Below are 26,329 nucleotides of genomic sequence, written 5' to 3'. Positions count from 1 at the left end.
TCATACTAAAACAATATACAAGAAAGAGAAAAATAATGCATTTGAATATCAACCGTACTTTCGTTTGACAACTGATCATGCGTTTACGAGTTGAACCTAAATTTAGTTTTAGTGCAGATTTGTTCATACGACACAAAGACACGAAATTGTTTTACGGATCATTTCAGCTTACAGGACTGGGTGGGTCACGTAAGAATATCGAATATAAAATATATTTTTATAAACAACTGGTAGCAAGGTGAGTTGCAGATAATTAATCAGTAACCACATTTTAACTAACTATTTTGACCTGTTAATTCTTTTCAGCTCAATTCAACAGTGCAAAATGCCCATAATATCACTTTAAGCATTAGCACGATGATAATTGATACTGTTAATAATCGAATCAAATAGCAATGCCCGACAAACCACTAAAACAGGTTTGTTCGAAGAACGCGCCTATAAATACGGATACTTCTCGTGTGGTCGGTTGACTCATATGTTTAAATTTCACTTCCATTCTTCTTGTGGTTTTCTGTTTTGTATCTATAGGTTTATGACCAGCAATATGTTATAATGTAAAATAAGCCGCGAAAACTCCCCGTAACATCCCGTTCTGCGTGTGATGCAGCTAAGAACTGCACAGAAAAAGACATTCGCTATCCTTGATCTCATTCATTAAACTATTTACGCCGTATATCTTTTTTAAAGATATTTCTTGTTTCACTTTCACACTTTTGTAGTCCCTCATAAAGTTATATTTAATTTAAGGCCTTTTTTACTAGATTTAAGTTTTCAAGGCTTCATTTCCAACACTTAGCTACTGATGAGCAGCAAACAGCATAAAACCTGAACAGACTGCAAGTTACTCGCAGGCTGTTCTGGTTTTATGCTGTTTGCACCTAGCCATTTTCACTCTGCTTCTGAGTGGGAAAGGGTTAATATGCATTCATGCTCAAGGCTTAAACTAGGAGGTCATACTTCATAAAGAACATCATACAATCTATGTGACATCTCCATTGATCCTTGGTCATAAATCCTCAATCAAGATTGATTTAATAGTAAACATCAAACACATATCTTAGTTTTTATGACTACAATGAAAGTTATACCCAAATAGACTTGCATGGTTTATGTTTTATTGAAATATCTCCCCAATTTTATTGTTCAAATATTTCCTTCAATAAGTAAACGGGATCATTTAAACTCACAAATAGTGAAATACAATACAATGATGGCACATGAATTGAATACAATGAAAGACATGGTATTTAATTAACTAGCATCTAAAAAGGGCAACATTAAACTTGCAACAATTGTCGGAACATCCAATAACATGCTGCATAACATGTCATTGCAAAGCCTTATCCTGTTCCTTTATAATCATGGTTCTTCTTTTCATTAACATTAAAATGTGTCAAAGACAAAGATAAAAATAAATAATTGAAAAAATGAAAAGAAATGACAACACAATTTGTCAATGTCTTCACTATTATTTTTAAGTTTCAGTGTTTATTTTGTAAACTTCTTTGTAAGCAAGAGGTATGAATGACAATATCTTGCTGTCAAATTTAGGATGAGTACACACAAAATTTGCTGATAAGCCCTCATGTTTCTGGATGGAATCCTTTGATCTTGGTATGTCACAGCTAACCAGGTGTTCAACATTCCAGCGTGTTTGTGTGTGTGTGGGGGGGTGTTACACCTACCTGGATATGAGCCTCGCTCTGGGAAAATGGGGCTTAATGCATGTGCCTTAAGTGTCATACTAGATTAGCCAGTTCAGTCTGCACAGGGTAATCAGGGACATCACTTTCGGCATTAAAGTTTGATTCTCATGCAGTAATGCAAAAGTTGGGCAAACACCGAATGGGTTTGCTTATAATGCTGATGCAATTGATGCCAATTACTCAGGTAGTCCAACTTACCTGATGGGCTCTTGGCAGATGTCTTAGTTATCTTATTAGTGCTGAAAATCACAGGCCTTAATTGCAGAACATCCAAACGAGCAACCAATTTCCAATTTAAGGCAGTGTTCCATTAGAGAAGAGATTCAAATAGTATGGTAAGTTGTGTGAATGACAAAATGATGTATTTTGTAGTTTACCCGATGCAATATAGGTTATATCTATGCATAAAATATATGAAACTTAATATTGATAAGCACTTGCAGGGTTGCTACTTCAAAATACAAGGTTGTATATTCAGAAAAAGCACACTATTCAAATGCCTATGTTGCAAAAAGTCAATACACAACATGAATACTTAATCATGATTTAGTTTTTGAAAATTCATTTTAATTTACAATGCTGTACCTACAAAGGTGCAACAATCTTTCCTTAGTTCAAGATTTTGCTGATGCCCAAACTGACTGTATACATGTCCCACCTGTTCCACTGTCACCTTATTCAAACATTTCAGTAAGTACATGATCTAATGGGTACTTGTTTAAACACCTTGACTGCAAATAAGACACAGTCAGATTAATTTATCCTGCTGAGTTGTTCAAACAGTTACTGAGCACTACACTACTTTGATTACAGGTAGATATGTCTGGGCTTATCATATGTCAAGGTTGTTTGGTACTCAGTCTGGGTTACATGGCCTAATTAGTTTAATTGGTATTTTATTCGCCTCAGACTGAGCAATTAACAGTCTGGTGAAACTGAAGTACCTTTTGCATGTAATCAATGAAAGTGCAACTGAAAAAAATAGTAATTTGGTACAAAACAATGGGGGAACAAAGTTTAAAATGCAATTTATATGTGCAACAACATGATCTATTGAAGTCTGACTTGCACATTTTGAGGAAATGAGTAAGAGCTGAAGACTGAACTGTTTGCCATTATATATTGATCTGAAAAGCAAAGTTCTATCAAAGTATTGATACATGAGAACTTGATGGTGATATATGTAATTATTATATGGATAAGAAACAGAGGACGAAAGCAGTTAGGTAACCCTTTACCACTTAGATACGTATTTTGACGCATTTATAGTCCCTTAGAAATTTAAATTTAATTGAAGACCTTTCTTACTAGATTCAAGTTTTAACAGTTTTATTTCCAACCCTTAATGAGCAGCAAACAGCATAAAAACCTGTACAGACTGCAAGATACTTGCAGGCTGTTCTGGTTTTATGCTGTTTGCACATAGCCATTTTCACTTTGCTTCTATGTGGGAAAGGTTTAAGTAATATTTATTGAGCTTAACAATGAATCGCCAGTGTGTCATAAACAGCCAGCAACAAGCCTGACCAAATTGGTTATTACCAATAACAGTGTTTCTAACCAGCCACTTAAGGATGGCTTCATTAAAATTAATGAAATAAGCTAACAGCACCATTGATTACTAGGTCGAACATTACCTATATTGGCACAGCCTGGAAGTCTAATATCTGGGTCTAGAACTCAATCTGTTTCCATATTATTAAATTGGGGAGAAGACATATGCACAGTAATGAAATGTTAATAAGGTGGTAATGGACTGATGGGAATAGGTTTACATTGCATTGTCAAGACAGTCATTAAGCCTCTATCTTTTGAAGTTTCCTACTTTGATTTTACAGTTCAGGATAAACAAGAAATATCTTTAAAAAAGATATATACGGCGTCAGCGATTTTTTTCCTTCTTTATAAAGTACCTGTAAACGGAACTTTCCCAATTACGAAAAAACTACAAATTTCCCATTTGCTGGCCAAAAAATTCACAATTGAAGGTAAAAAAAAAAAAAATTATATATATATTTTTTTTATTATTTTTTTTTGGAAAATGCAACATTTTGTTAGTTTCCCTGTGCAGCTCTATGGTTTGAACCTAGGTAATATTGACAGCTTGAAAAGACTTAGTTATCAATTTTAAAGTATTTGGGAGCATAAAATCAAATACACCAATTTCCCAATTTGAGGGTTTCACAACTCGATTTTTCCCAATTTGAGGGTTTTCACCACTCAATTTTTCTCAATTGGACCGGTACGGATACTTTTCCCAATTGGACAAAAAAAATCGCTAGGCGTTGATAGTTCAATGAATGAGATCAAATATAGCGAATGTCTTTTTCTGTGCAGTTCTTAGCTGCATCACACGCAGTACGGGATGTTACGCGGAGTTTTCGCGGCTTATTTTACATTATTACATATTGCTGGTCATAAACCTATAGATACAAAACAGAAAACCAAAAGAAGAATGGAAGTGAAATTAAAACATATGAGTCAACCGGCCACATGCGAAGTATCCGTATTTATAGGCGCGTTCTTCGAACAAATCTGTTTTAGTGGTTTGTCGGGCATTGCTATTTGATTCGATTATTAACAGTATCAAGAATCATCGCGCTCATGCTTAATACATTAGTCAATATGGTGGAATTATTATTGTTAAATTAATCAAAAATAATATGTATCATTGTATTGTTGAAAGCACATTAAGAATCTATTATTGACATACCATAATTATATTGCTGAATATCTTCATTTAACATATTTCTGGTCTAAAGAAAATGCCAGGTCACCAAGTTCACGGATAGCGTCTTTATTATAGAACGATTATTTTACTGGCCGCGAACTCTGATGATGACCTGTATATAAACTCTGACATTCACACACTGGCCGCGAATTGACCCCCGATACCTGGCGGGTTGAAATGCAATCCATTAAGGTGAGGCCTCGCTTCCACTGCTCTTTATACTTTTACATGTTAACATGTTGACAGGAATATGGTCCAGTAAGTACTAAATAGGAGAACATAGCCTTTAAGTATAAACGCTTTTGCGCAAGCGATCCTCTGAAAATAAAAGGTGCACAAACAAACTGTATTGATGTCGAGAATTAAGTGTAAAACTGTTCCATCTATTAAGCCTTTTCATTAGAGATAAAATTGTTTCATGCAGTAAAACAGTGTTACAAAGACGCGGATATGTTTCCAATGTTCTGGTGGTATACTCGATCAGCCAATGGAATAAATGAAGTGTATTCATTGGTACCTAGCCGCGGGAAATTTTGTTTGAATTTTATTGGACACTTACAAAGGTCAGGTAAGGTGAAAAGCTGGCTAAATAAAAAATAGATGTAAGGCCATGGGTTACTTGCAGCAATGCCAGTATTGAGGATTGAGTTGACCTTAACAATATGGGTCTATAATTTCAAGGTAAACCAAAGAACACAGTTTCATAATCCGATTGATTTACTGGAAACCATGGACAACAAAAACAAAAGCACAGTGAACGGCTGCGTCTTAAATCAGCTGAAAATCTTGAGAGAACTGCTTTTTGCTTACTTTTATATCACAGATAATAACACTGCCTTTAACTTGTGAATAACATGTCATCCATTTACTATTAAATTGTCACTTATTTGTGCTCTGAAAGATTTTTATTGACAATCAACTTTATTAATTAAATACCAAATTTATCAATGCCCATACATGCAGGCATCTTATTACAATCTTATAACAGTTGGCCAGTTGGTATTTGATGTAGCATTTAAGCTCTCAAAAGGGATGGGAGTAGACACATCCTTAACCCTTAGTTTACAACCTTAGAACAGACATTCCAGTCAAGAAGCAGTGCAAAAAGTGACAATCTAATTGCTTATTAAAACTTAATCATGATTCTTTCAAATCGTTATCATCACCCCACCTAAAAACTTTTAAGAAGATTTGCTTAAAAATCTATAGAGACCCTGGGATGTACAATCCATTGGATTTTGGCAAATCAGCCAGATCAGCAGAACAATCCCAGACCTTAACTTTGGACACACAGACACAGGACAGATTTATGTTTTACTGTGTTTTAATTATTCAGGAATAAAATCCCATTGATATTAACCCATTTATGCCTAGCATCTAGAAAAAAGACCTTGGCAAACAGCGTTGACCAAGATGAGACGCCGTATGGTGCGGCGTCTTATCTGGGTCTGCGCTGTTTGCCTAAAGGCTTTTTTTGTAAGAAATATTCTAAATATAGAAATAAATATGCTAGACATCTCATTTTTTAAATAAATTGATCCAATTGAAAAGGATGGGAGAGTCCACTAGGCTTAAATGTGTTGAACTAGAGAGACAAAAAACCCACACTGCTTTGGTCAGCTGCTCAGAAGCAAATAACTTAGAAATGTGTAGCTTATTGGGCATCAGGTGTCTTACATGTCACATGACATGGTGATGACATATTTTGAAGTTTCAATCTTTCAATTGAATTCCTTGAGAAAAGCGGAAGTATTTACCTCCACAAACTAATATATTCTGTATAGACTAGGGATGTCAACGAATCTCCGAATATCCGAATATTCGGTCCCGGGCCGAATATTCGGATACTGTTTTCCGAATCGAATATTCGGAAGAAAAAATAAAAAACCGAGTAATTTCAAAGACTTTGTATTCGTAAAATTTGCTTCAAACATTGTCAAAAAAGTTGTTCCCCATGTCATAATGTTTATTCCGGTTGGCGCGATAATGCGTCGCTATGGTGATGACAGTATACCGGTCATAAATCCCGCTAACAAAGCCAGACACTTTGTGTCAAAATTATGATAGGTGCAAATCGCGTCTGCAATCAAAACACCGACCTGCACTTGATCCAATGACTCGAATTACATTTAAAATTATCAAAGATTAAATGAGTAAAGGAAAAGCTAACTTTGTGTAAAAAACAAATAAGACTGTATGGCAATTAAAACACCGACCCGTCTTGATCTAATAACTCGAATTACATTTAAAATGATCAAAGATTAAATGAGTAAAGAAAGAGCCGACTTGGTGTGAAAAACAAAACAGATCGTATGGTTATAATCATGTTGTCCAATCAAAAAAGCTTTTAGAAAATAATTGACTCAACCTCTAATATTTGCGTATCGTATGGTTCAAACATTAATTAATTACTCAATATTCAATCAGGTATTATACTTAAAGAAATGTTTTTGGTATTGCACCCTCATTAAATTGAAATATTATAATTGTTACACGCATAAAGTAAATATCTGTCCATGCAAAATGCCACATACGCCTTCCGCTGCTTGGAAGTATTTCACGACATCATCCGATAAGAAGTCGCCGATCCAAGTGTCTTTTAAACGTGGCAACTTTAAAAGACTGACTGTTTAGTCTGTTTAACAGGTTTAAAGTGTGTTGTGGCTATGTACATAATTCGTTTAAGTTCAGCTTTAATTATATGTAGATATAACTGTTTTGTCATGTAATTATTTTGTCGTCATGTAATATTATGTTTCTCGTTCTATTGTTGATGTACGATATTAATAGTTTAAAAACAGTTTTTGTCATTCAATTTTAACAATAAAAACTTAAAAAGTAATCAACAAAATCAGCTTCGAATTAGCGACGGCAACGCTGTGTCAATATTTAGTCACTTCCGGTGAACTTCCGGTAAAAACGAAAGTAGAATTCATGGAGTAATGGTACGGTAAACAAAGTTGACTTTTTTCCAACAGATGTTGACCGAATATCCGAATATTCGTTCGGAAGGGTGACCGAATATTCGAATACCGAAATCGGTATTCGTTGCCATCCCTAGTATAGACAGATGGACAGACAGAAAGACCAACAAACAGAAGGACTGAATTACTCCAATATACCTCCACTTAAAGTTTATTTGCAGTGGTATCAAAGACTACGCAAATAATACCAAAGGAACTGTTATTTACCTGGCAATATGGCCACACCAGATTTCAGCAGTTGATAGTCCACGTCTAGGATCGTTTTGGGTGGCTCAAGGTGTCTATGCTGGTGCAAGCCTGGGCTCCGTGGACTTCGCGGGCTCTTAGCGTTGTCCATCTCACGCCCGTCTGTGCTCACCAACCCATGTGACCTTGACCCTCGCTGGTCTGAATTAATACAAGCATGGCAGGTCATAGTTAATCCCTCATTGTACGGGTGGTAGGAGTTAACACATTTATCCAAATGCAATACTGATAATATCCGTGAAAGCAGTTTTCTGTGACAGGGGATCCTTTTCCCATTTTGCACGCACAGAAAGCTGTCTGAAATACTGCGTGCCATGGCTACCATTGTCTGTCATTTACACATCAGAAATATTCCACACAAGAACAGCCTGGTCGTAAAAGGCTAAATCCACAGTTAACATTCACACATACACATTTTTGTCAACACTGTTTAGAATGATTCCATCGCCTTTCTTCAAGTATTGTATGTACTGTGTGACATTATGTTTACTACTGGTTCTCCAAACCAACGGGATCTGTTCAATTTTATAACACCAATAAAAGGTTATCTATTCCAAACTGTGAATATCCAACATGAAAAGTTCAGAGATTTCTGTGTACATAATGCACATAATGCACTCTTTAAATATGAACCAATACCAACAAATAAAACTACCTAAGTGTATATTAGATGCATATTTACACATCTACAAACTTACGGTAATCCATTTATCAATTATGCAACAAAGTTACAACAACCACATCAAGATCAATATCAGATGGGATCGAACAGCGAACATTCAAAGTCTCCGAACATGTACATTATGTCAATGCAACATTGTAATTATCATTAGACTGCATATAGAATGTGAACTTGTGAATTATAATGACCAATCTTTGCATTTTAATTAGAACATTATCAGTTGGCCATGTCAAGTATTACTGCATTGCACCAGTTTGTTAGATTAAACCAGTCCTACACATATTAATTGATTAAGCTCTTAACTTGGTGACCTTTCGATATCAATATCTGACTTTACATCTCAGGTGACACAATATACCATCCAAGATAAAATTATGTAACAATTATAATTTGCAATCAATATCTTTTAATCTTAAAATGTGCTCTTAATAACATTATGAACATTGACTTTGTTTGAAACAGTGAAGAAATTTAAGCAGATTCATTTTTGTTTTATTGGTAGTGAAGGTATAGCGCTTATTGTTGGAAAGCGTTAAAGCTCATTCTAAAAGTCCAACATTGTTATTCCTATTTCCAGTCAATCACATTAAATATATAAACAGCATCATTTTATTCCACTTTCATACCATTTTGTCCCCCTCCCCTTACATTTATACTATATAGCACGCAAGTATTCCAAATATTTGTGACACAGATTGATTTTGATAAAGTTCCAGTATGTTTTATTAGTGTGTTTTTTGTGTGTGGTAAAAAATGCCACACAAAGTTCTTTATATCCTGCACAAATACTTTTCTATATTGGGAATAAAGCTGTTACATATGTTATAATTATGTTCATATTGGTCAGTTGTTAACCTGACAGCATATGTAACCTGAACCATTCATAATTGTGAAAAAATATATCTGAATTAAAAAGTAGCCTGATAATAATTATGGCGATGTCACTTACAACTGTTTGCATGAAATCCTGCAATTTCTAACTGAACCATAAATTATTGTATTGGAACAAGAAAATTAGACATGGATGATTTTCTTTTCTAAACGTTGCTAATTGCTATATATTTCACAATTGATGCCATTGATGCATATCACCCTCAAAATCCCAACTGCAGGTGTACTAAATATCAACTTATCAAAATAAACTTTTTACTTGCTTTCACCTCACACAAAAAATCAAACCGTAAATTTAATTTTAAAAAGTCAATAAAATCAGTTACAGAATTATCTGAATATTAAATTGCACATACTTATGCATGAAGGAAAAACAAAATAAATGATATAAAAATTATTTTAAAAAAAAGAAAAAAGAAATTATTACTCCAAGCAACAATTTGTTGTTATTGAAAGTGTCACTAAACAACAATGTGAAAAGAAACACAATAACTATACTCGCCAAATCACCATTATTATCACTATCTCCTAAATTTTCACCAACCCATAGCAATTTGCAGCAAATCAGAGTACATGAAATGCCATTCAGGAGTGTTTAAGTGATCTATTCTGTGACTCCATGCTAGGATTATTATTGACATTTCAGTCCAACCAAGTAGGACATGGCTAACTATTGCTATGGTACTCACTACTGTACTAGTGATTGATCAAAAACAGCCAGAAAGTTACCCAATTATAATTATTAATGCTTCATTTTGATAATGTTGTAAATGATGCTTTGTTTTGATAATGTAGTGAATTATTCTTCATTTTGATGATACATTGAAACATGCTTTGTTTTGATGATGTAGTGAATGATGCTTAATGTTTTGATGATGTAGTGAATGATGCTTAATGTTTTGATGATGTAGTGAATGATGCTTTGTGTTGATGATGTAGTGAATGATGCTTAATGTTTTGATGATGTTGTGAATGATGCTTTGTGTTGATGATGTAGTGAATGATTCTTTGTTTTGATGATGTAATGAATGATCCTTTGTTTTGATGATGTGGTGGATGATGCTTTGTTTTGATGATGTAGTGAATGATGCTTAATGTTTTGATGATGTAGTGAATGATGCTTTGTTTTGATGATGTAGTGAATGATCCTTTGTTTTGATGATGTAGTGAATGATCCTTTGTTTTGATGATGTAATGAATGATGCTTAATGTTTTGATGATGTAATGAATGATGCTTTGTTTTGATGATGTAGTGAATGATCCTTTGTTTTGATGATGTAGTGAATGATGCTTTGTTTTGATGATGTAGTGAATGATCCTTTGTTTTGATGATGTAGTGAATGATGCTTTGTTTTGATGATGTAGTGAATGATCGTTTGTTTTGATGATTTAGTGAATGATGCTTTGTTTTGATGATGTAGTGAATGATGCTTTGTTTTGATGATGTAGTGAATGATGCTTTGTTTTGATGATGTAGTGAATGATGCTGAATGTTTTGATGATGTAGTGAATGATGCTTTGTTTTGATGATGTAGTGAATGATGCTGAATGTTTTGATGATGTAGTGAATGATGCTGAATGTTTTGATGATGAAGTGAATGATGCTTTGTTTTGATGATGTAGTGAATGATGCTTAATGTTTTGATGATGTAGTGAATGATGCTTTGTTTTGATGATGAAGTGGATGATGCTTTGTTTTGATGATGAAGTGGGCGATGCTTTGTTTTGATGATGTAGTGAATGATGCTTTGTTTTGATGATGTAGTGAATGATGCTTAATGTTTTGATGATGTAGTGAATGATGCTTTGTTTTGATGATGAAATGGATGATGCTTTGTTTTGATGATGAAGTGGATGATGCTTTGTTTTGATGATGAAGTGGGTGATGCTTTGTTTTGATGATGTAGTGAATGATGCTTTGTTTTGATGATGTAGTGAATGATGCTTTGTTTTGATGATGAAGTGGATGATGCTTTGTTTTGATGATGAAGTGGATGATGCTTTGTTTTGATGATGTAATGAATAAGTCTGCATTTTGATGCAGTAAAGACATGATTGCTAATTTCTACAGGTATGAATGATGTTCAAAAACATCGAATGAATATTAGTAAGGTATAAATGTTGTTTGACCTTTTTGCTGGTTAACAGTTTTATAGCAGGAATGAAGTATTGCCATAAACCAAAATGTAACTTTGGCAGAATGGTCAGTGATATATCATGCAGACACAATCATAAAAGGGTGACAAAGACTGGGTGAATAAGGAGCTCACAGTGTTATTTAAATAGAGGACTCATAACTCGCTTCCTTGAATATATAAATTGGTGATACACATAACAACAAAGGGCAATACTTCTTCTATTGTAGAACAGAAAACCTAAATAAAAGAAGCTTTCATGGTTGACTGGACAACATTATAAAATCATGAATCAGGAACCAAGATGAGTCAATAAGGTGAGTGACATGCAATTGCACATTCAAATAACCAGTACTTTAAAAGGAATCTGGCCAATAGCATTTGCAATCAAACTGACAAAAAATCACCATAAAAGCATAGCCTAGTCTCTAACGCAAACCTTAAACTGTCCCTGGCATATCGAATGCAATTCTGATATAATGGAACCTAAACTACATAAGTTTTCACTGGCACAAACACCTAAACTACAAACCAGTCCCCACAATTAATGAAATCTGCTCACATCTCTTGACCATTATTATAAAGCTGCCACCACTATCATACAGCAGTGGCAGTAATTGATTCCATCAACATGCATATTGCCTGGTTTTATTGTCCTTTTAACTATTCCACCTCCTAATAACTATTCCACCTCATGTGATTATCAACATAATACACCACTCACAAGTTGCACCGAAGGTCGCTTATAGGTCGTCACCTCAAATGGACCTTGTCTCACAAATGACACATTATGAGCACTTAAAAAAACTTCCAAAGGAAACATCAATTGTAAACATCAACCATTGCATGATTTACAAACACACATTTGATGCTGTCCTTGTCTGTTGCTGAAGCTATAAGCTTAAAACACGAAAGGTCACAGAAATGTCAACAGTCTAGAAAATTTATTTTCCTGTCTCCAGATACAAAGAAGGGCAAACATCATGTCAGCTGTTAACTTTCCTGTTTCATATTTCTATTCAACCAGGTGAGAATATTATTTGGAAGGTATACACAGCTGTTGACCACCAATAAATGTGGGATCTTTAACATTAAAGGGGCATATGCAGATAGAGTCTGTCACCAATTTGAAGACTTAATAATCCCAACATCAGACTAGCAAATTTTTTGTAAAAATATTTTTCCGTAGATTAATTTACACAATTTTCTCCTCAAAAAGACGATCTCTGAATGATGTCAATTTGCAATTTCCATGAGCTGAGTATTCTACAAGAGCCACACAATTAGCTTCCCATAGTATTATCACTTGTAATAACACAATCCAGACAAATTTATGGACTGCGCAGCCCCCCCCCCCCCTTCTTCAGATTTTCTGAGAATGATTGGGCAGATGGCATTTAATTATCCTTTCATCCCATCCCATGACCCTCAGCTTCCTTCAGAGTATGCACTGTCATCATATCTCATCATCTCTCAAAGACAGAAGTGACAGAAGCAGAAATTAAATTATGATGCTGCAATTTTCGTGTTATTATGGTGAAATATGATTAACATTCAGACAGAGTTTATTTTCAGAAATATTATCTTAACCCTTAAAGCGCTGGAGCCGAATTTTAAAGGCCTTTGCAAACAGTTTGGATCCAGATGAGACGCCACAGAACGTGGCGTCTCATCTGGATCCAATCTGTTTGCTATTCTGATAGTATTCTTTGAAAAAAAATGAAGAAAATGCTTATTTTAGAAATTCAGCAGACGACATTTTAGCAGAAGACAAATTACCCAGCATGCAAAGGGTTAAAGTTTCACCTCAAGGCTCAAAACCACACTCAGTGGGGAAGTCTATTTGTGTTTTTTGGAATAGATTGGTTAGTGTTTATTTGTATTCTTAAGATCCTATTATATGTCAGATGCTAAATTGACTGACTTGCAGGGAATAATAAAGAATTTACTATCTATGGGTCCCTGAACTCGCAGATTTTAGACCAATGAGTCCCAGGCCAGAATTAATGAGTCCACCTTGAAAAAGAATGGGTCCCAAATTCTGAAAGATACTAAGTAGCAAAGAAAATGAGTCTAAATCACATGCACTAGCTCAATAACTATATTTTACATTAAACTTTTAATAATCTCAAAGACATGTTGAAACAAAAAAACAAACAAATTCACGGTAATCTCTATCTTGTTTGCCTTCACATAGGCTATAACATTATCTGTTACATGAATGTAACCTGTTACAACATTTCAACTTGATTCAAATCGATGATAATATTATTGTTTACATCCGAATTGTGAGCTTGATAATATTATTGTAAACGTCCTATTCCGAGCCGTTGACCTACCGTTATTAAAGTTTAGAGTTTTTTGTTTTAACACATTGTTTCGGAGGCATTTTTTTTGTATTATTTATGACTAAGTTATAAAAGTTAAAGCAGGTTTTCATCCGGCGACTAGAAAATATTATAACACACTCTATTTGAAAGGTCGATTCTAATTGGTTCGTATTATATAGCAGCGGCTCGACTAGGGCCAATCAAAAGACTTGTTGCGGTCTTCAAGACTCATTCGGTTAACTCAGCGTTCATCGCTACACTTTTGACTCATACCCAAGATGGTTCATATGTGTTAACAGATTCGTTACAGCAATGCGTCCGAGTGGACGCACATATTTAAAAACTATGCGTCTATTTCAATATTTGTGCGTCATAGACGCGGGATGCGCATGTAGATTATTCCCTGGACTTGGATGAATATTGAGCTTGAACATTACAAACCAGGTATTTGGTATCAGTAGATTTCGTCTAATACGTAGCTATGAGCAGTTTATATAGAGGATATTTGTTGGATTCGGTGGATTATCGATTTTAATTCACGAATGATCATAGAAAATATGTATTTTATATGATCACGAGTGAATTAAAATCGATAATCCACCGAACCCAACAAATTTTCTTTTATTTTATGCTGTTTTTCACAGTTTATATACATTGTTAAAGAGTTAAACTTAAGAATTTTTGTTGGGAAAATGACGTCCTTCCGTCAAAAAAATGATGTCATTTAACATAAACAGTGAAAATTATCGATAATTTTCACTGATAATTTTCATTGTTTGAAACAGTGAAATTTTCAGTTTCAATTCACTGATATTTCTCTATAAACCACTGGAAAGCATAAAATAAAAGGCTATTTTGTAATTAAGACTCGCACTGTGAATAGGGGGTTTCATGCATGTGCGTAAAGTGTCGTCCCAGATTAGCCTGTGCAGTCCGCTAATAAGGGACGACACTTTCGGCCTAAACTAGATTTTTGCTAAGAAGAAACTTTCTTTAAAGCAAGAATACCACAAAAGCGAAAAGTGTCGTCCCTGATTAGCCTGTGTGCACTGCACAGGCTAATTTGGGACACTTTACGAAATGCATTAAGCCCCCCTTTTCACATAGCGCAGCTCAATTATTGTGAACAGGTCAATACAAACATGTGTCACTTGCTGATGACTAATGGGAGCTATGTTCATCATGCTGTAAAATGTTTCACTAACTGACCATGAATGTTTGGTATGGCAAGCGTAATGCACATTAATTCCTTAAACCACGGTTTAACAGTTAACTATATAGTTAAGAGACTTTGAACCCGGGTTCAAAGTGCCGTTTGCACATTAAATCCTTTAACCCGAGTTCAAGAGTTTGAACTGCAGTTCAAAGTCTCTTAACTCTATAGTTAAGAGAGGACCAATGAAATCGCGGCATTTACCTTCTATATATAGCTAATTGTGGTTTAAGCTCCGCTGATTGGTTGTCTCTGAATTATGTAGATAAGAGATTTGTATCTATTTTTAGACACACTTTGAACTGCGGTTCAAACTCTTGAACTCGGGTTTAAGGATTTAATGTGCAAACGGCACTTTGAACTCGGGTTCAAAGTCTCTTAACTCTATAGTTAACTGTTAAATAATTAATGTGCATTCCGCGCGTCTTAACCCCAGTTTAAGACTTTGAACCGCAGTTTAAGACTTTGAAAAATAGGTTAAGACTTTTAGGCGTTTGGTTGTCTCTGCACATTAATTATTAACCAATTAACGACCGTCGTTTCGTCATGTGATTTGTTCCTGGCGCATTTCTATCAAGATGGCGGCGGATGAAGTTAGTGAATTATTACGTACGTTTGAAACAGCATTCCAAGATATAGAAAGAAAACTTCAAAGTGGTTTTGCAGAAAACGCAGACTTCGTCAAAAGTGTGAGGTTATTGCAGCAAATAAGGTTATATATATATTTTTTCTTTGTGATCCTTTTATGGTATAAATCTGATAGAAATTTGAGTATTTGATAGTATTTGAGTGTGTCCAAGAGTATGATATAGCTGAGATCACTCAAATACTGTCAAATTCTTGCTTTAACCTATATTCTTAGGGGCCTGCTTCATCAAACATCGAACGACAAATTTAGCATACGATACGAATTTCAAAGAAACATTATTTTAAAAGACCGAAGCATAGTTTTGCTTATTTCTAGTAAAATCATTTAGTTCATCATTTTCTTACCAATGGCTTATATCTTGCGGAGCTATTTATCAACAGCTTGTATATTTTTAGCTTTTAAATTTAAGTTATAAATTAAGATTGTCGTACGATCTTTGATGAAACGGTCCCATAAAAATATAAGTTAAAGTAATAGTGAAAGAGAATGTGGGAAAATGTAGCTAGAAATGGTTTTGAACATGCATAATTGTGTCGTGTTGTGAGAAAACTGGGCATAATGCTCATGCGTAAAGTGACACTTTCCGCCTTATCTGGATTTTCGCTAAGAAGAGACATCATTTAAACGAAACATTCCAATAAAGCGGGAATTGTCGTCCCTGATTAGCCTGTGCGGACTGAACAGGCTAATCTGGGATGACAATTTACGCACAAGCATTATGTCCAGTTTTCTCAGAACGCGAGACAATTATGTTTATGATTCATTTTATAGTTTGTTTATTTAATTTACTACAAATTTGTATTACATTATGTCTACCTTGAGGTTGTTGTACATAGTATAATTATGTTACAATAATAGTATTTTCTGTTAACGAACAAATGCTTTTGTATCGAATACCATGCATTAATATTGTTTTCTACCAAATGTTTTCTTATAGGGATCACTTGTCCGTCGTCTGTCTCGTTAAAAAGTATTAATAGCATCAGTTTGAAACTTTATACATTAATAGACCTCATTGAGTGGGAGTGCGTCGATAAAGAACTCTTAGCATCCCGCTTTGTTAACTTATTTATAATTAATGCATAACAATTATTCTTGTATTAGTTAAGTTAAATTGTCATAATAAAATGTTGTCATGTCATTTTTCCATTTTTCTTTTTTTGTGTAACGTTTTGTAAATAAAGCTTTTATTTGTTGTTATCATTATTATCAATACGGATGTTTTAGTCCGGTCTGTTTTCCAAATCGTTACAATGGTATAGTGGTATAGGAGAGGTTGAACATATGATTTTGATTAATAAAGGATTTATATTATTAAACTAGTGGTTTTTTTTCTTATTCTCTGTACAAAGATTGATTATATGAAGATTTGCTACAGTGCATATTTATCAATGTATGTGGTTCCGTAAATAAATCGGAACTATCCACTTCCGGGTTAAGTAATTGAGATAATTTAGCGATTACAGCCATACATTTGGTAATAAAACGACAACATTAATTAACAACATACCTAATATCACCTTTTCTTCCCATGCAATGCAGTGTCAACGGCTTAAACTCGTTGAAAATTGAGAAATGTTATTCGACGAGATTGTTTTTTTACCCATCATCGTCCCATGTCATTTTCAAGGTCAACCGGTGTTATGTGAACACTCGCACCGCATAAAACCCATTGAAATAAGTTATATTACACTTCAGTTTGGTTAATCGTCACCTTTACTTGATAGGACATTCGCATGGTGTGTCAAAACTTTCGTTTTAGTATTTTTACTGTATATATTCAACCGTAAGATAATAAATGTACATTCCGTGCTTGTTAACCCCAGTTTAAGACTTTGAAACGCAGTTTACACTCTTGAACTCGGGTAAAAGGAATAAATGTGCAAACGGCACTTTGAACTCGGGTTCAAAATTTCTTAACTATATAATGAACTGTTAAATAATTAATGTGCATTCCGCGCCCCTTAACCGCAGTTTAAGACTTTGAACCGCAGTTTAAAGCTTTTAACCCTATAGTTAAGAGAGGACCAATGAAATCGCGGCATTTACCTTCTATATATAGCTAATTGTGGTTTAAGCTCCGCTAATTGGTCGTCTCAGATAACAGTTTTGTATCTATTTTTAGACACACTTTGAACTGCGGTTCAAACTCTTGAACTCGGGTTTAAGGATTTAATGTGCAAACGGCACTTTGAACCCGGGTTCAAAGTCTCTTAACTATATACTTAACTGTTAAACCGTGGTTTAAGGAATTAATGTGCATTTCGCTTGCCATAGTTTGGGCCATAAATCTTCTTCCCATGTGGAGAACTAGATAAGAATCCTTAATCAATACTCATTTACAACAGATACCTTCTTATGAATAAAATGCCATGACAAAAACACTTCAAGCAAAACATCAAACAGCATCACAGCCTTACATTGCTTTAATTCTGTCTGTTTCTACTGAGACCATTAACACCATGGTAAAACATAATGATAATGGCCATATTTCCTGTAGTTAACACAAATTGGTCATGTCCACGGTCTCTGAGCTATATCAAATGGCTGAAAATAATGCTCAAAAAGGATTTTTATGGCCAATTTCCCCCATGCTATCTGAATAAAACTTGTGGTCAGTTAATAATACCAGCATTTCCTGTTGCAGGCATCTCTAACCACCAAAACCTCTCTAAAGATGATACCCTACCCCCTAGTTGCAATAATACAACTCCCAGCTATTGACCCTAGGGTTGCAACTGCTTAGGGCATTTCCCATGTCAAGTATTCAGCCCGAAATCTGTGTGTAACTTAAATAGGTAATATTGGGTACATAAACAATTTTCCGGCATAAATAAACACAAACAGATCATATATATATAATATAATGTATCACTAATGCGCAAATTAAAACAACTTACATGATGTGGTGTGCTCGCATAATAATGATAGTAATTCTATTAGTTTCAAACACGCCAATGGTTTATGACAATATTTAAGTTTATTTCAATGGAAAAAGCCGACTATTCCGAATTTGAAAATACCCTATTGATTGTCTCTGGAATCCCCACCGAAATAGATCTTGTGTCTAATCAACCAATCGTACTAGATCTACACCAACTTACTTTTGATGATTTTTTTTGCCTTATTAATATTTTTATAGACAAAAGGAGCCCTGTGATATACAGAATAGTGGGCATTCTATGCCATTTTCACCATTTTGTGATTCCTAAAACATGTGTGTGACCAGCACATTGATTATGATGATCAATGCCATGAGTCTGCCAAAACAAAAGCCTCAATCGTGACTCGTAACACACACATGTGTGAATGTTCTGTTGTAACTTGCATGGAAACACTGTTCAGAAACATTCCAATATTATCTATAAGGCTGTAACAAAATATCACCACACACTATATACTAGTATATGGCAAGTACGATAACAAATTAACAGCAAGTCTCAAGACATTTTTACTTTCACATTTTCATATTTATTATTATCCACATACACAATGTTTTACCACTATTTGGATGTCAAATGAGTAAAGATTTTATCCAAAATCTATTCCATCCACTTTTAATAACACCACTACAATATTGTGATCTATATCGTATTTATGACATCCATAGTTCCCTGTCTCCTACACAGAAGAATGTTGCACTAGACCAATACATTCCCTCAGCGAGATGGCAAAACATACTACATCAGGCTTATGCAACAAGAAAATGTCAATACTTCACAAGAAAGAACAACAATTGGGAGTATCATTCCAGGATGCCTGAATCATATTGTCATATACCGACATAAAGCATTCTTCTAGACGAAATCCTGCATGAAGTTATTATGTTTGTCTGTCATAGCATCATAAAGGTAATAATCATGATAATTGTCTTCAGGAAATTGTTTCTTCTGTGCAATGTGTTATATATCAACTGTTACAGGTACCAGTAATATCATTGAAAAAACAAAAGAAGAAAATAATACATTCTTGTATCTTGACAATATCATCACAAGCTTTTCAACATTGCAGTTGATGGTACTTATTAATACTGTCTCATTATGGGCCAGTTTATGTGCCAAAGTAAGCCTCATTCCAATAGGGAAAAGTCAATACCGAATCTTTTCCCTATTTTTACACATAGATCCCCATGTATTGTGTCTTTGTGCATAAAATGACCAAAATTTAAAAAGACTTTCTGAACTACTTTTGTCACACTGACGTGACATATACCTCCACATGATGCATTGACACAGACTAATTTGCATGCTGTCTTCACAAAACAAGAGAATCTAATTTATGGCGATTTTTAAGAATTATTATGCCATTATCATTTATGGCCATTTTTGACCTTTGAACTCAAAGTGTGTCCTTGACCTTAGAGATATTGACATAATTCTTTCGTGCCACACACTGTTCAATGATGGTGAACAAATTATTTTAAAATCTCACAATGAACAGCATTGGTATGGCCCGGACAAGCTCATTTATGGCCATTTTTTACCTTTGAACTCAGTGTGATCTTGACCTTGACACTGTATTATGTGAATTGGGAATAAGACATCAATTTGGGAATAAATTGTGTTTTATCAAAAGTGCATAATATGCAGTTTTATATGTTGCATTTATCTAGTTTTACAAATTATAATTAAAACATATACTTGCATATATAATAGCATCATTTAAATTGATTTTACTTCAAAACTGGATTTTTTATTAATTAAAAAAAAAAATCCTCATGAAATGAAACTGTGTCCATGCCGCGCAGTTTAAAAATACACTTTAAATGATACAAATTCAATCACTGTTAATGAAAAAGTCATGGAAAATTTCTTATTAAGCTTACCGTAAATTCGCGAATATAATACGCCCTCGTGTTTAATACGCACCCCCAACTTTGGTCCAAATTTTTTGGTAAAAATTCAAAATCCGAGTAAAATACGCAGTAAAAAATTCAGTGTCCGAAATCGGCCATGACACTGTCATTTCCGAAAAAAATGTATTCACACTTGTTAAAATAAAATTTCAGATTGAAGATTCCTGTTTAAAGTGATCGCTGTCATTTGTTCTCCCACATGTTAAATGTCTTTATATATTTTCTCCATTAAGTTTATTTGAACGTATTATTTTAAACAATAACGACATTTAGAGCAATACCGGTAATTATTGACCATATCGGCAAGCTATTGCATTCCCAGTACACATTACGTTCGACAGTGTTTACACCCACTCTAATTTTCGCGCGCTTTTAGACAAAGACTTGACAGGAAAATACATGAGAAATAGATTTGCTAGCGTAAGCGTCGGGTAAGCAACAAAATGGGGAAAATATATTTTTGTGTTGTGAAAATAGCAAACCAATTTGGCGTTATCACACATCTGTTTCACAGTGCTACCCCGGTATATTGATCGCGATGTGTTATCGGGCCGTTGTCATGACAGTTGCATAATAAATATCTGTCAATAAGTGTCAATTAGCAATCGTTTACTCATGCCCCTAGATCGGGACCCTTTTTGTCAACACCTCGAATACACGGGTCCCGCTGACAAGCGATGGCCCTTCTCAGCACCTTTACCGATAACACATGGGCCACCTGCTGACGGCCGGGTCAAGCAGTCAGCAAAAGAAAGAAACAGAGACGCTGTTTTTTTATAACATTTAATTCCATTTGACAATATTCAGAAAGATGATAATTATAATTATAAAATAATAAGTATTATTATTATTATTATATATATAATATCGATGGTTGGTCTATTTAGCATGTACGGTACTATACGGTGTAGCCGTGACAATAACCGTAAGCACAGTTGCCCCCCTTTGATGTAATTGTGTAATTCAAAATGGCTTACGCGCAGCGAATTACAACGATTAAGTTGAACATTTTCACAGGAAAATTTTTGTTCTGATCTAAATTCGTATATTATACGCACCCCCTACTTGAAGAAAAATTTGGCAGGTAAAAAAGTGCGTATTATATTCGCGAATTTACGGTAAATTATAGATAATATATTACAAAAATATATGTAGATCATGAAATGAATAGTTTTGTTTGAGAAAATCACCAAAATGATGTCCATTCCCAGTTTGATGTCTTATTCCCAATTCACATAATACAGTGTTTCTTGGAGATATCGACGTAATTCTTTCGCGTGAAACACTGTCCAATGATGATGAACAAATGTGCCAAATGATTTAAAAATCTCACAATGAACGACAAAGTTATGGCCCGGACAAGATTGTTCCGCCCGCCCGCCAGCCTGTCTGCCCACCCGCCGACATTCGCCAATCTAATAACCAGTTTTTTCCTTTGGAAAACCAGGTTAAAAACAGATATACTGTTAAAGCGTTGATTTTGGTTGGTGACTGTGAAATATAATCATTTATATCAATGAGATGAAAAAACACAGTTTTCTGTCCAGTTCTTAGCTGAATCACACGCAAATCAAGTATGAGGTATTGCGCCAGATTTGGTGGCCTATTTTTCATTATTAGATAGTATTGATCAAATATCTATAGATACTAGGGATGTCAACGAATATCCGAATATTCGGTCCTGCACCGAATATTCGAAAACTATTTTCCGAATCAAATATTCGGAAGAAAAAAAAATCGAGTTATTTCAAAGACTTTGTATTCGTGAAATTTTCTTCAAACATTGTTAAAAAACTTGTTCCTCGTGTCATAGTGTTTATTCCGGTTTATTTATGCGCGATAATGCGTCGCTTAATAATGATGATGATAGTATACCTGTCATAAATCCTGCTAATTGCCTTACTTTAAGAAACTTAAATTGACAAAGACAGTCACTTTGTGTCAAAATTATTATAGGTGCAAATCGCAATTTAAACACCGACCTGCACTTGATCTAATGACTCGAATAACATTAATTATATCTTAATATCCACCGTATTTTGCTAAATAATCAATATTAATGGGGATTTAGGGGGATTTCTGGGGATTTCTGTAATTACGGGGATTTTGGTATTTCTACACACCGCATTTTAAATGATAAACAAGGGCTGTTTGTAAAACATGCATGCCCCCCATATGGGCTGTCCGTTGTAGTGGCAGCCATTGTGTGAATACGATTTTTGTCACTGTGACCTTGACCTTTGACCTAGTGACCTGAAAATTAATAGGGGTCATCTGCAGGTCACGATCAATGTACCTATGAAGTGTCATGATCCTAGGCAAAAGCGTTCTTGAGTTATCATCCAAAAATCATTTTACTATTTCGGGTCACCGTGACCTTGACCTTTGACCTTGTGACCTCAAAATCAATAAGGGTCATCTGCAAGTCATGATCAATCTACCTATGAAGTTTCATGATCCTAGGCGTATGCGTTCTTGAGTTATCATCCGAAAACCATTTTACTATTTCGGGTCACCGTGACCTTGACCTTTGACCTAGTGATCTCAAAATCAATAGGGGTCATCTGCGAGTCATGATCAATCTACCCATGAAGTTTCATGATCATAGGCATATGCGTTCTTGAGTTATCATGGGGAAACCATTTTATTATTTCGGGTCACCGTGACCTTGACCTTTGACCTAGTGACCTCAAAATTAATAGGGGTCATCTGCAAGTCATGATCAATCTACCCATGAAGTTTCATGATCCTAGGCATATGCGTTCTTGAGTTATCATTCAAAAACCATTTTACTATTTCTGGTCACGGTGACCTTGACCTTTGACCTAGTGACCTCAAAATCAATAGGGGTCAGCTGCGAGTCATGATCAATGTACCTATGAAGTTTCATGATCTTAGGCCCAAGCGTTCTTGAGTTATCGTCTGACAACCACCTGGTGGATAGACCGACAGACCGACCGATCGACAGACAGACCGACATGAGCAAAGCAATATACCCACTCTTCTTCAAAGGGGGGCATAAAAATTAAATTAGTAAAGGGAAAGCTGACTTGGTGTAAAAAACAAATAAGAACTTATGCAAAAGATTTTTGATTGACGTAAATCGCGTTCTCCAATCGAACAATTTTTTTCTCTAATTAAATTGAGTAAATGCGTATTGTATGGTTACAATCACGATGTCGAATCAAAAACGCTTTTAGAAAATAATTTACTCAACATCAGATACTTTACTCAAAGAAATGTTTTTTGTGATTTCGCCCCCATTTAATTGAAAATATTATCATTGCTACACAAATAAAGTAAATCTCTATCAAAACAAAATGCTACCTACACCTTACGCTGCTTGGAAGTATTTCACGAGATCATCCGATAAGAAGTCGGAAACGTGTAACTTGTGTGGAGCTTATCTTACGTACATGAGCGGGGCGGTACATCCAAACTTCTCAATCATAAATGTTATGTTTCTCGTTCTATTGTTGATGTACAATATTAAAAGTTTAAAAACAGTTGTCATTCAATTTTAACAAAAGAAATAATCAACAAAATCAACTTTGAATTAGCGACGGCAACGCTGTGTCAATATTTAGTCACTTCCGGTGAACTTCTGGTAAAAACGAAAGTATAATTCATGGAGTAATAGTACGGTTAAAAATTTGATTTTTTTTATTTTTTTCCATCCGATGTTGACTGAATATCCGAATATTAGTTCGGAAGGATGACCGAATATTCGAATACCAAAATCGGTATTCGTTACCATCCCTAATAGATACAGAACAGACATACAAAATAAAAATGGATAACAAATAAAAACAAACAAGAAACATCTTTAAAAAAGATATACGGCGTTGATTGTGGTTTGAGTTTGTGAAAGGTAAAGAGTTCAAAAAATGAGACCAAGGATAGCGAATGTCTTTTTCTGTGCAGTTCTTAGCTGGATCACACGCAATACGGGATGTTACGCGGAGTTTTCGCGGCTTATTTTACATAATTACATATTGCTGGTCATAAACCTATAGTTACAAAACAGAAAACCAAATGAAGAATGGAAGTGAGATTTAAACATATGAGTCAACTGGCCACACGCGAAGTATCCGTACATATTTTAAATATTTATACGCGCGTTCTTCGAACAAACCTGTTTTAGTGGTTTGTCGGGCATTGCTTTTTGATTCGATTATTAACAGTATCGAGAATCATCGCGCTCATACTTAATACATTAGGCAATATGGTGGAATAATTCTTGTTAAATTAATTAAAAATAATATTTATCATAGTATTGTTGAAAACACATAAAGACTCTATTATTGACATACCATAATTATATCGCTGAATATCTTCATTTAACATCTTTTGTGGTCTAAAGAAAATCTCAGTTCACCTAGTTCACGGATAGGGTCTATATTATATAACAAACTGGCCACGAAATCAGGTCAGCACATAAGCGTCTTCGGACGCAGCGATGACCTGTAAATAAACCCTGATAACTCGCGGGTTGAAATGCAATGCATTAAAGTGAGGCCACGCTTCCACTGCTTTTTATACTTTTACATGTTAACATGTTGATAGGAATATGAAAGTCAGTACTAAAATGAGAACATAGCCTTTAAGTAAAAACGCTGTTGCCTCTGAAAATAAAAGGTGGACGCACAAACTGTATTGATGTCGAGATTGAGTGCAAAATTGTTCTATCTATTAAGCCTTTTCATTAGAGATAAAATTGTTTCATGTTGAACACGCAGTAAAACAGTGTTACAAAGACGCGGACATGTTTCCAATGTTCTGATGGTATGCTCATATCAGCCTATGGGATAACTGAAGTGTATTCATTCTGAACTAGCCGCGGGAAATTTTATTTGAATTTTATTGGACAGTTACAAAGGTCAGGTAAGGTGAAAAGCTAGCGTATACAGCTAACGCCGAAAAACTCAACAGGCCACACATAAATTGTATTATATTAATTAATTAATTTTTTAACAAGGGCTGTTTGTAACACATGCATGCCCCCCATATGGGCTGTCAGTTGTTGTGGCAGCCATTGTGTGAATACGTTTTGTGTCACTGTGACCTTGACCTTTGACCTAGTGACCTGAAAATCCATAGGGGTCATCTGCCAGTCATGATCAATGTACCTATGAAGTTTCATGATCCTAGCCGTAAGCATTCTTGAGTTATCATTCGGAAACCATTTTACTATTTCGAGTCAGTGTGATCTTGACCTTTGACCTAGTGACCTGAAAAACAATAGGAGTCATCTGCCAGTCATTATCAATGTGCCTATGAAGTGTCATGATCCTAGGCGTAAGCATTCTTGAGTTATCATCTGGAAACCATTTTACTGTTTCAAGTCACTGTGACCTTGACCTTTGACCTGACAATCAATAGGGGTCATCTGCCAGTTATGATCAATGTTCCTATGAAGTTTCATGAACCTAGGTGTAAGCATTCTTGAGTTATAATCCGGAAACGCATTCTTGAGTTATCATCCAGAAACCATTTTACGGTTTCGAGTCACTGTGACCTTGACCTTTCACCTAGTAACCAGAAAATCAATAGGGGTCATCTGCTAGTCATGATCAATGTACGTATGAAGTTTCATCATCCTAGGCCTAAGCATTCTTGAGTTATCATCCGAAAACCATTTAACTATTTTCAGTCACTGTGACCTTGACCTTTGATCTAGTGACCTTAAAATCAATAGGGGTCATCTGCCAGTCATTATCAATGTGCCTATGAAGTTTCATGATCCTAGGCGTAAGCATTCTTGAGTTATCATCTGGAAACCATTTTACTGTTTCCAGTCACTGTGACCTTGACCTTTGACCTAGTGATCTGACAATCAAAAGGGGTCATCTGCCAGTCATGATCAATGTTCCTATGAAGTTTCATGAACCTAGGCGTTAGCAT

At 35.0% G+C, this 26,329-nt stretch overlaps 1 protein-coding gene across 8 annotated transcripts in view; it reads right to left on the bottom strand.

Annotated features, from left to right (window-relative positions):
- Positions 1–26,329, bottom strand: part of LOC127845642 (pleckstrin homology domain-containing family G member 4B-like) — a 152,455-nt gene that overhangs the window by 52,647 nt on the left and 73,479 nt on the right. For all 8 annotated transcript variants that reach the window (XM_052376659.1, XM_052376658.1, XM_052376662.1 and 5 more), the window contains one exon: positions 7,632–7,811. In XM_052376659.1, the coding sequence (XP_052232619.1) occupies positions 7,632–7,811 (180 nt within the window). The remainder of the gene's footprint in view (positions 1–7,631; positions 7,812–26,329) is intronic.

Source organism: Dreissena polymorpha, chromosome 9 (genome assembly GCF_020536995.1).
Source record: "Dreissena polymorpha isolate Duluth1 chromosome 9, UMN_Dpol_1.0, whole genome shotgun sequence".
NCBI lineage: Eukaryota > Metazoa > Mollusca > Bivalvia > Myida > Dreissenidae > Dreissena > Dreissena polymorpha.
The sequence above is the reverse complement of the archived record's forward strand: the minus strand, read 5'-3'. Positions and strand labels throughout refer to the sequence as shown.